Genomic DNA, 12,744 nt, shown 5'->3' on the forward strand with positions numbered 1-12,744 from the left:
ATAAAGACTATTTCAAGTAACAGAAAGCTCAAAGAGTTTAAAATAAAAACTGATTCTTTGTTAAAATAACTCAGACGCAGTTAAAACAATTTTAACTTGATTAAAGGAAGGAAAAAAGGAGACTGTTGTAAAAACACTAGTACCAGTTGCAAGTGCATTCCATTCACTTAAAAGCCACAGAACTGAAATCCGACATGGGAGATTATGATTGGTCAGAGGGAGGGACTTTTGGGCGGGACCATGAAAACGAGTATAAAGCTGAAGGTCTCCCTCACTTGTGCCCTGTGCATTCATTTGGCTGCCTTTTTGCTCTCTGTCCATTCTGCTCTGCTCTTACTCATTTACTGACTCAGTCAATCACTTCAATCAAAATGAGCACTCGTAGCTATTCTGTGCGTTCCTCTCATGGGTCCATCCAGCGCAGTTCTGCATTGCCTGCTTACCGGGCAGCCAGCATCTATGCTGGAGCTGGTGGCCAAGGCACTCGTATCTCTTCAGCCTCCTATAGTGGTGTACAAAGTGGGCTGGGATCCTCTTCCCTGTCCAGCTCCTTCCAAGTAAGTGCCTCTGGGACCACAGGCGAGATCATGGGCAACGAGAAGATGGCCATGCAGAACCTAAACGATCGCCTGGCCTCCTACCTGGATAAGGTTAGGAGCCTGGAGAAGGCTAACAGCAAGCTGGAGCAGCAGATCCGTGAGGCTCTGGAGAAGCGAGGTCCTGACGTACGTGACTACAGCCGCTACCAAGCCATCCTGGATGACCTGCGTAAAAAGGTGAGTGACTGAAAAGTTTCTCTAGTTCTGGTCTTCTGCTGGGCCCTAAAACCAGACAGGCCTTAATGAAAGACACAGTTCTGGCCTTCAGACTGTGCAGCAATATTGCACAGGGTCTATTTGTTCTTAACACTTTGACCTTGCTTCCACCTAGCAGTACTTTTTCTTTTTTTTACTTTTATGGGTAAGGTGATAAAAATTATTATTATAAATAAGTTGTAGTAGTCGTAGTATTGATCATCATCAAAGCTTGGTCTTGGTCTTAGTCTGCCTGAGGACATCCAGGTGTTTTTCCTAGTTGATTAGACATAACAAAGTTGGGTTTAATGTCTGAGAACAATAGATGAAAAGCAAAAGGAGTTATGGTTTCAAAAGAACTATCAATGACCTTAGTGAGGCCCCATAATTCTTTCTTAACGCTGCCATGTTGTTGAATAAGCAGTTCTATTCTTTCTTTATTCATCACCGCATACCAAGAGATTCTGTGATTTCCTGTAGACTGAATATTCCAGGAATGGGAAAACCTGAATGGAAAGGAAAAAGTTGAAATAGTCAAGGGACTGAGCTTGACTTATATACAATTTCCACCTGAGAGACATTAATAGTGACAATGTTATAACCATGCAGAGAGACAAATACGATAAGCGTTCACACCTTTTTCTGCTTTATATACAGGCAACAAAACTTATATGGTGTAAATACAAAGCAATGTTGAGTCAGTCATATGGTTGTCACTCAGCAGACAAAGCCAAGAAGCTTGATCACATATAAATGGGCATGAAGTTTGCATTTGTCAGGGTCAGTCAAGCAAGAATACGTCATACTATGTTAAGTGATGTAACTTACTAAGATAAAAACATTTAGAATTATTTCATGACAAAAACCATTACAATAAATGTTCTTTAAAAAGTTTTAATAAGTACTTTATTATTATTATTTTATTTATTTATTTATTTAGTTAGTTACATTTTGGTTTATTAAAGTTTATTAATAATATAATTGTGATACTTAAAATTTAGAAAGACAGACAAGTCAATTCATAAAATACCATTTATGAGCCTTTGAAACTAACTGGCATTAGATCACTGGCATTTTCCATGATTGGTTCCTTCTTTTTCTTCCAATGAAAATAAAATATGTTTTGCATACTAACTTACACACCGGACCTCCCAGGCAAGAAAAAACGAGAAAGCTGAATTAGACTCCACCCTGCCTCCATTACAAACTGTCCCCTTAAACAAGCTTTGCCAATGAATTAGTTGTTTGTTAATGATTATCCTCAGGACTCTGGCACCTGCTGTTCTTCTGCTCTTATCTAAGCAAACATAAAATGCAGAACAGAGAAGACAGCTGCTCCTCTGGCAGATGAACATAGCCCAAAATGTCAGCTTTCACTATTAACACGAGTGTTTTAACAAATCCTGTATAATATGCTTAGATTAGTCCTTAAAACTGCCTACATTTGCTAACTCCTACTTTATGACTGTTTGCAGGTCTTTGATGCTACTGTGGATAACGCACGACTCGTGCTCCAGATCGATAATGCTCGTCTGGCAGCTGATGACTTCAGAGTGAAGTGAGTACAGTTTTTGGTGGCAAATCATATTTTCACTATAAAGTAAGCATATTAAAGCATTACATGGCTTTGAGAGATACATTGCACTGCATTAACTGATCTGATCTTTTTTTAATAGGTATGAGTCTGAGCTGTCCATCCGGCAGTCAGTCGAGGCCGATATTGTCGGCCTGAGGAAAGTCATCGACGATACCAATATGGGCCGCATGAACCTGGAGAGTGAAATTGAAAGCCTCAAGAGGAGCTCATCTTCCTCAAGAAGAACCATGACAATGTATGTGAAGTCTCGCATCTTAAAAGTGTTATTCAACAAAAGTAATGTTGCATCATTTTTGACATTTGCATGATTTTTTTCTTTGGCTTTATAGGAGGTCATTGAACTGAGAAACCAGATTTCTCAGTCAGGAGTGCAGGTGGATGTTGATGCACCTAAGGGACAGGATCTGGCTCAGATCATGGCAGAGATAAGAAGCAAGTATGAGAAGATGGCCCAAAAGAACCAGGAAGAGCTCAAAGCATGGCACGAGTCACAGGTACGGTGTAATATAGATATTTTGAGAATGCTTTAATAAATCAATGTATTCATCTATTAATCCTATCTCTTACACAGAGTGTTTTCAGTTTTTAATTTGTAATCTAAAAATGCCATATTTACAGATTCAGGAAGTGCAAGTACAAGTCTCACAGAACACAGAGGCCCTTCAGGGTGCACGGACAGAAGTCACTGAACTCCGCCGACAGATTCAGACACTACAGATCGAGTTGGAGTCGCAAAATAGTCTGGTGGGTTGCTTTGGTATTTCTCCTTGTGGATGAATGGATGTGATGGATGAACAAATGAGAATATTATAAACATTATGAAAGTTTAACTCACAACTGCTTCAATTGATTCCTAATCAACATTTAACAGACTTCTGACGTTAAACTGTAATTGGTTAAAAATTTTTGTTGCAATAAAACTTGGTTTCTATGCCTGTTGCAGAAAGCTTCACTGGAAGGCTCACTGCGGGAAACAGAGATGCGCTACAACATTGAAATCGAGAACCTGAATTCTAATATACGGCAGCTGGAGGCTGAGCTGACGCAGCTGCGCAACAACATCCAGCAGCAGACACAGGATTACGAAGTTCTTCTCAACATGAAGATGAAGTTGGAGGCTGAGATCGCCACCTACAGAAGACTTCTCGATGGTGAAGACTTCCAGTGAGTCAAGTTTAAAACTTACGTTTATTTTATTACTTTTTTTTACCAAAATCTGATGATTCAAGCGTCTTTGCACTCAGTTAATAACAGAAATCTTTCTTAGGCTGGAAGATGCTGTTGATGAACAGAAAAGGGTAAAAGTGATGACCGTCACACAAACACTCGTGGATGGAAAAGTGGTGTCCTCAACCACGGAGACCAAGGAGAGAAAGGTGTAATCAAGTCATCAAGCCTTCTCCGACAACACAACACTAACAACTCATGACACTGTATTGATAACTATTCAAACAATGTTTGGAGAAAATAAATTATTTATTGCATCCATAGTTCCTTACTTAAATTGGGTCTGTGCCAATAAATTTTTTTATCATGAATAAAGTTATATTTTCAGAATATTTCTAGGTAACAACTATTAAAAGCAAAGTTAATTGCACACAATATTTGTTGAAAATTACCAATATTGTGTACATTATTCACAATGTGTACAGTTTGTTGTTTGTTTGTTGTGTTGTACCGAATAAATGATGAAATAAGTCTCACTTTTATTTTTGGATTGCAGTAATTTCTTTTGCAGCTGATACGAAAAGCTATTACAAACTATTTAAAAAAAAGGATTAAGTGCCTATTCTTGAGTCCTGCTCATGTGCAGTCATTTGAAATGAAGTTATTATTCTAGTCCCTACAGTTGAGGCAGATATTTGCATGAATATTTACAAAACAAAGTTTGACCTGGCCTGAAAACAATGAGTAAGCTCACATCATATTTAAATGACCTAAAGGCAGCTTTTACATTGTTTAATACTTGCAGTTGATCAGCTGAAGTTTTCCACCTATACTTTTTGTATCAAGCACAATGTATAATATACTAATAGTTCAGTATAACATTTTCCAAAATGTACAATATATAAAATTGGGAGACTCAAACCTGTTCCAGCAAGACAATAACTATATAAGAAAGGGAGTTCTATGAAGATATGCTTTACATGGGTAGTAAAATATACTAAGTGGCTGGCTATAAAGCTCTGACCTCAACTCTAAAAACACCTTTGGTATGAATTACAATGCTGGCTGCATTCCCGGCCTCATTACCCTATATCAGTACTCAACTTTATGGCAACCCTTATGGCTGAATGAGCACAAATCTCCACAAGCACACTTCAAAAGCACAATTGAAACATCTTTTAAGTAAAGAGGAGATTATCCTAATATTGAATGACTAAAATTGCACATAGAATTGATATGCATAAGAAAATAATCTAATATAATATACTGATCATACCCTATCACCCAAACCAGTTTTACCATGACAATGCCCCGTGCACAAAGCAAGATCCATGGAGCAATGGTTTACCTCGGTTGTAAATATGAAAATAATCAGAGGGGGCAAAAGTACACACATCGTTTACTCAAGTAGAAGTACAGATATTAATGTTTAAAAAGACTGGTAAAAGTACTGACTACACTTTTCCACTCAAGATAAAGTAAAGAAGTTTTACATGTACTTAAGTAAAAAGTACTACTACCTGCTGGTAACTGGACCTCACGTCATATTAATATTAGGGCTATTATTCGATTTAAATATTTAATCACGATTAATAGCATGATTGTCATGAGTTAACTCAACATTAACATTATCTGTTCTAAATGAACCTGAAATAATACTTTTCAAGTTTTTAATACTCTAATCAGCATGGGCATGGAAAAATATGGATGCTTTATGCAAATGTATGTTTATTATTATTGTAGCCATACTCAATATAAAACATGAAGACAAAATGTTCTTTTAAATGTTTGAAAGTAACTATGGTCGTTTAAATTATGTAAATCATCAGGACATCATACGGAAGCTTTGCAATGTTTCCACACGAACAGTAAATAAGGTAATACAGGAGAAACTTTACCTCTTCTAACTTTTATACAGTTTACATTATCAAATTCAGGCTTTCTAATAATATATTTATATTTTAAATTTACATTTATATTAGATATTTTTGTGTCTGTGAGGCAAGTATTCACTAAGATTCAAGCTGTTTACACCAGTGAAAGGTTGAAAAAGCCACACAATGACAGGAAATCGATTGATGGGCTAAAAATGGTGCACAATAAGAAGAAAAATCTGTTTCACCAAACAGAGTGAAACTAAAGTAATAAGCCTGTTCTAGAAAATGTAAGAAGTAGAAATGACAGATTTTTGTGCAAAATTTTATAAGTAAAAGTAAAAAAGTTTAAAAGATAAATAGTGAAGAAAAGTACTGATACCAGAAAAATCTATTTAAGTACAGTAACGAAGTATTTGTACTTCACTGCTTCCCACCTATAAAAATAATATATACAAAAATAACACATGGAAATATATACATACAAAAAAATTTTATATAGTAAACCGATCATAAGCTTTCACAAATGTACATTATTTAAAAATATAAGAAGATACATTTAGAAAAATTTATTAATAAATTATTTTTGCTTTTTTTTCTTTTACTTAGTAATTTTATCTGCACCTAAATATATAACAAAACGTTTTATATAAAACAGATAATATAAAATATAAATATATGTATTAACATAAATTGTGTGAAATATATTCTTTAACATGATTGTGTGTTAAGGTGATCATTTCTGTCATTTAATTGTCTTTTTGAGATCAGTATCTGATATGAAAAGTGTATCTGTAGCCATATTTTATCCTTCTAGCACAGGCAACTAGGATTTGCATTAAAATAACCCTGGCTGAAATAAGTATGCTTTGACCACAACACAAAAGCCTGTCAACACTGACTAAACAATTCAGAGCCTGATATCTTTAGGTTGTTCATATTTTCACTCACAATATTTCTGCCTGTGTGGTCAGTATATCCTTTTATCAGTGAATCATTTTAAACTGCTCAATTCTATGCTCAATTTATTGTTATGATGTACTATGTTGGATTGGAATTGACTGGAAATTGGCATTCATCCACCAGCTCAGATCCATCCAATTCAGTTCAGCTTTTTTGTTCCTTGTTCAATGTATGAAATGTATTCTCTTTTTTCCTCTCATATTTGTAGGAAAGCAGGTGAAAACAAGTAAAATGTCATTCCAATAAAAGAAAGAAGTTGGCCTGTACTTCATACTGTAATTTCTAAATACATACATACAAAATCTAATTTAAAACCCTTAAAGTATTTTATACATGCACAAACTGAATTAAATTTATATCAATTTGTGGTTAAATTTAGTTGTTTAGTCAGATGGGACACATGGGAAAATTTGGTGAAACTCACTAGACCTTTTTGCTCTTCTGCTGCTTGAATGTATAGGTTTTGTGTGCTTTACATGTCCAAGCTGTGAATTTTTGTGTGTTGGGGTCCCTATACACACGAAAGGCCATAAATTTCCACCTTTAAGAGATCTTTTTTGCTGCAAAGCCATTCATTTTGGCGGTCATTTTTGTGGCTGTAGTTTTTTGGTGTTTAGCAACCATTCTGTTGAAAATCTATTAAATGTCCTAGCTAAGGATTCACATGACCACTGATTGTGTTTGCCAGGGCAGTTTGTCTTTGCATTCTGACATGTTTGGGCCTTAATTCTAGTGGATTGCATTGCTGCCTCACAGCTCCAAGCTCCTGGTTTCGATTCATTGTTATTGTTTGTTTAGAATTTCACATGTTCTCCTCTCCTTGTGTTCATGTGAGTTTTCTTCAGTGGTGGACAAGGTAAAATAAATTGTACATGCTTTTGAATTGCAGTAAAGGTTAATTGAACTGGACAGAAAGGAATGGTTATAAATCAATTGATGAGAACAAAACTATACAATTTTTTTAACAGTAGTTAGAGTTTTTCTATTGTGGCAGCCACACAATGAGAGTACACTTACTTTGTGTTGGGTATGGTTGGGGTCATCTGACCAAGTAAAAAGTAAGATATTACGTATTAAAATTTAGTAAATGTTTCCCAAAATGAAAATACTCTAAAACTATAGATACATAAAAAATGTATTTAAGTAAGTAACATGGAAAAAAAATACTTAATTACTATCCATCACTGGTTTCCACTTGGTTCTCTGGTTTTCTTCTACTTTTCAAAAAAAGGCAGGAAGATTAGCTGTATAATTGCCTCTAGGTATGAAGTCTGGCATGAATTCCCCTGCATTCTGCCCTGATTGGCTCTGTATCCATCATGACTTTGACCAGGATAAAGAAGAATCTGAAGATGAATGAATAATTGAATTAATTAATTAATATACTATTTGATTACGACTCCTAACCTTTGGCTACTCAGGTTTTAACATTGAATTATGACAAATGAATGGAAGTAGTTGAATACAGCTTCTCTGAAAACCTGGTAGTTACACAGTCATATTACTTTAAAGTTTATAACTAGTATATTTAAGTAATGATTGATATCCTCATAGTTGTCACACACTGGCAAAAAGCTTTTTAACCTAATATGACTCACACACTACATATACATTTCTATTTATGTACTTCAAAGTCGAATTACTTTTTCATGTGGCGTTTCATGTTCATGCTGTTCTTTCCCTACCTACAGTGTATACACTGGAGATTAGTTCTTGCTTCAGATGTGTTTTTCTAGTAAAAGAGTTCCCACTGTGTATTCTTGCCTTATATCCATTACCACTGAAGAGGCTTTTGATCCACAGTGACCCTGACAGCATGAAGTGTAATTTAATAATTCTTCTGCCTATAGACTTGAGTTTGTAGGATGGTAAGCGGATTCCTGTGATGTGTGATGAAATCAGTGAGGTAGAAACATTGATTTGAGACTTAAAAGAAAGAAAACTAAATAAAATAAACTGTTCTGCTGATTTCATATACATCTATGTCTTCAGCACCACCTATTTTATATTATAACTATACTTTATCGGTTTACATGCTGTTTTTGCACACCTTTACACATTATAACACATTACACAGTAGGTATACTAGTCGGTGCTATTTTTTGTTTTGTTTGTCTGTCCCACACTGTCTTGTATAGTCTTTTGGCTGCACTATTTGCATTAGGTTGCACTTACTTTAGTCCTTAGCTCTTCTAAGCTCCTTCTGCCTGCCTCCTGTATAGGACCTGAAATAAAAAATGTTAGGCTTTTGTTGTTTGAAACATAGAAGCTCCATATCACATGTCAAAATGCAACAATAAACTGCAAAACTGCAAAAATGCAGCATGTCAGGACCTTTTTTCAGCAACAATGCACAATTTTAACTTATAGTATCTCACAAAAGTTAGTATACCCCTCACATTTCAGCAACCATTTTAGTAGATCTTCTCAAGGGACAATACTACAGAAATAAAACTTGGATATATTTTACAGTACCGTATTTTTCGGACTATAAGCCGAACCCAGCGGCTTAAACAATGAAGCGGCTAATTTGTGGATTTTTCCTGGGTTTTTTGCCTTTTTCACAAACTTCAAGCCAAAAAACTGAGCCCCATAACATTAGACCAATGAAATTTCCGAACGGAAACGAAAAAACACACCTCACCTGTGTTCTGAGCTGCACGGCATCGGGAGAAAAAACTTCCATGGAAGGAGAAAGACAGTGAACAATGACTTTCTTGGTAGGCAACTGTTTAGATAAAAGCCGTTGTAACGCGTTGAGTCTGGGTCAAGGGATAGCTGGCTAACTCCAGTTGCAACAGAAATCATATAAGCACAGACAGGTTTCCAAAACTCGTGCTTTTTTATTTTTCTTGGCAACAGTGTTACAGGTTAGTCAAAGAAACTTAGAAATGAGCATCAGAAAATAATAAGGACATATTCCTTGGTCTTGCACACATGCAGTAATACCGGAAAAATGCGGTATTCCCAAAATGCCGCTCTGCTCTTAAAGGAGCCACAACATATTTCACCCGTTACACCGTGTAACAGACACTGACTTTCGTTAAAGCCTGTGTAAAGTTCATTAGTTTCAATGTAGGCTTATAGACAGGTGCGGCTTATTTATATTCAAAATAAAAATCTTTGTCAAATTCAGTGGGTGCGCTTTATAGTCCGGTAGTCAATGTGCAGCTTGTAAAGCAGTGTAGATTTACCAGCATTTCTTTAAGGGTTGCAGAAGTGGTAGGACCACTCGTCAGTGCTCAGTCCATGCACCACACACTGCAACAAGTTGGTTTGCATGGCATGCAAACAGCCTGTTCAAGAAAACAACCTGTCTAAGAGCATGAATTACTGGAACCACGCCCTGTGGTCTGATGAGATAAAGATAAACTTGTTTGGTTTAGATGATGTCCAGCATGTGTGGCGCCCTACCAAGAAAATTTTGTCTTTCTTACAATCAAGCATGGTGGTTGTAGCATCATGGTCTGAAAAGAGTGCTGCTGGTACTGGTGAGCTGTGGTTCATTTAGGAAAACAATGATGCTCTCACAAAATATTGATACATAGGACACAGTTTTGACACGTTCACATAAGGTGTACTCACTTTTGTTGCCAGCTATTTTGACAATAATGGCTGTATGTTGAATTATTTTCAGAGGACAGTAAATCTGTGCTGTTATACAAGCAGCACATTGACTACTAAAATATATCCACGTTTCATTTGTATAGTATTGTCCCCTGAGAAGATCTACTAAAATGGTTGCTGAAATGTGATGGGTGTACTCAAGTTTGTGAAATACTTTAAGTTTATGCTGCATTCTGAATTACATTTATTATTATAATTTTTTTTTTTAGCTTCACTATTATACAAAATCAAGAAGATGAACCCGATGAACTGATTCTTTAATAAGAGACATTTATTGGCAATGTGAAATGATTATGTATAGAAAGTTCCACTGTGGTTTCTTGTGAATGAAGTGCTTGTGGCAGGATATGAAGCAGATTTTCCACTTAGGTCGTCTCTCCTCATTCACTGCTGCTTGAAAAAGCCCATTTAAAAGCAAAAAGGTGGAAAATGGCCTTAAAAGTTACAACAAATATTGCATTAATACATAAACAAGAGCAATATATTCCATTATGATTAATTATAGATTGACTATACTATATGTATGATTTGGACTTTAGATACATATAAAATATGTTATAGACTGTCATTGTGTTTAGTTGTAGATCACTCCTTTATATTAAATATAGGCATGACTTAACAATAACTCCATGTGTGTAATACTAGATCGTGGTAACCTGCCTTGGCAGTTTAGCACAAAATCCTGAAGTAGTGTTTTAATTTTTAATTTTTAATTTTTATTTTTTATCTATATCTTATTACTTCACTGTTTTGCAAATAGATCTTATCTTTACTTTATGCCTTAGGGAGGATAAAAGGATTTGAAAAGCTACGATGTTAAAATAAGAACACTAAATAAAAAAGAAAGATGTACATCACTTCATGTCTCAACACTAGTTTAATTGTCACGGTTACATCAAAAATGGCATATGATTACAATTTCCATCAGTCACTCCAACCTTAGTGGATCATGTATCATGACTGTACTTGGGTCAAATTTTGGTTTAATAGCATAAGTATTTAAGTGCTGTCTTGCACCTCACTTATTCTAGCATTAAACATTTGTGGTGAGGTTGTACCCTCTAGTCTATCTAGGTCTTTGGCTTTGAGATTACACTTATATTTTGAGAAATCTAGTTTACATTGTCTCTATAGTTCATGTTTTAATTAAGACTATGTTCTAATGTATTCCCTAAATGTACTTAATCTACTTATCATTGTCCTTAATTAATATGGAGCTCGTTCTGGCAACACTGGGTGCAAAGCTGGATAATTTACCACACCAGTCCACCAGTCCATCACCAATCCATACTTTCCGGCAATCTTGCATATGCCAAACCACCTACTTTCATGTTTTTGAATCATGGGAGGAAACACATACAAACACAGGGAGGATATTGACCAAACAACCAACCCAGTGCTGGCCTTCTATAGTAATTTAAGTATAAATTGTATTTGTTTACAATAATACAGTAAATGTTTTACAGGGTATTTGTTTTGTTCCCTTTTGATCAAAATCCATCTTGCACTGTCATTTATTTTAATTATCTTGTAAAGCTCTTTTTAATTTAGACATGGCCATGTACACTCTATATATTTTCTTGTATACATCTGTGGCATTAGGAAAATAATGATACTCTTTTCTATTTTTTTAAACTAAATTCACAGGAATCCTAGACCATAAAGAATCTTTCCATCCACACTGGACTTTAATTAGTCAGAAGACTTTCACTGTGAGAGAAAGCTTTCTCCTTGTTTACCCATGTTAAATGCACGTCTCTCTTACAGAGACATGCGTACAGTAGAAATTCATATGACATGAATTTTGTGACAAGGGAAGTATAAAGAAAATAGAAGTTATTATATGGAACTGGATGGTGAGAAATTTTGCTCTTTTAAAATGCCTCATAGCTCTCTTTTGGCACGTTTCTATATCCTCGTTCCATTTCTTCAGCTCAGCAAAACCCCTGTGTGCGTCATTTGAATTTATTAAAGGTTCAGAACCTTATATTTTGCATTTGGATTTGCAAAATATAACATAAGAAACAACTATAAAATTCTGGTGAGATCAGTGTGATCAGTGGCAAGAAAATAAAATTAACTTGCATTAAACATTGTCAAAATAACCTCAAAATGGATAAAAGGAGTTTTATACAGATTCCTGTGGAATGAGTTTACACTCACTGAGCACTTTATTAGAAACATCTGTGCACCTGCTTATTTGTGCAATTATCTAAATCTGGCAATCAAGAAGCATTGCAATGCAGAAAATCATGCAAACATGCGCAGACTGATTCACGTAATCAACCATCAACCTTCAGACTAAGGAAAAAATGTGATCTCGAGGATCTTGACTGTGGCACGGTTGTTGGTACCAGATGGGTTGGTTTAAATACTGCTGGTCTACTGGAATTTTTACACACATAAGTCTCTAAAGTTTATACAAAACAGTATAAAAGAACAAAAAGCATCTTTTGTGTGTCGGGGCTGCAGGTTGAAAAACCTAGTTGATGAAACATGGTTAACGGAAAATGGCCAGACTGGTTTAAGCTGACAAAAATTCTATAGTGATAAATTTAATCACTTAAAATGCACAACACGTCAAACCTTGGCACCTGGGATACAACAGTGGAACAATACAACGGGTTGCAGTTCTGTCAGCCAAGAACAGAAAGCGGAGGCTGCAGTGGGCACAGAATCACCCAAAAAGGACAAGTGAAGACTGAAAAAGCTGGTCTTCTAA

At 35.6% G+C, this 12,744-nt stretch overlaps 1 protein-coding gene across 1 annotated transcript; it reads left to right on the forward strand.

Annotated features, from left to right (window-relative positions):
* Nucleotides 1–269: 269 nt before the first annotated feature.
* Nucleotides 270–4,100, forward strand: LOC124399101 (keratin, type I cytoskeletal 18-like). The gene is given in 8 exon segments (XM_046869817.1): nt 270–776; nt 2,270–2,352; nt 2,471–2,586; nt 2,589–2,626; nt 2,721–2,885; nt 3,010–3,135; nt 3,335–3,555; nt 3,659–4,100. Coding segments are annotated over 8 exon segments (1,269 nt in total). The 5' UTR covers nt 270–371; the 3' UTR covers nt 3,774–4,100.
* Nucleotides 4,101–12,744: the final 8,644 nt, after the last annotated feature.

The sequence above is a fragment of the Silurus meridionalis genome, chromosome 16, assembly GCF_014805685.1.
Source record: "Silurus meridionalis isolate SWU-2019-XX chromosome 16, ASM1480568v1, whole genome shotgun sequence".
Classification (NCBI taxonomy): domain Eukaryota; kingdom Metazoa; phylum Chordata; class Actinopteri; order Siluriformes; family Siluridae; genus Silurus; species Silurus meridionalis.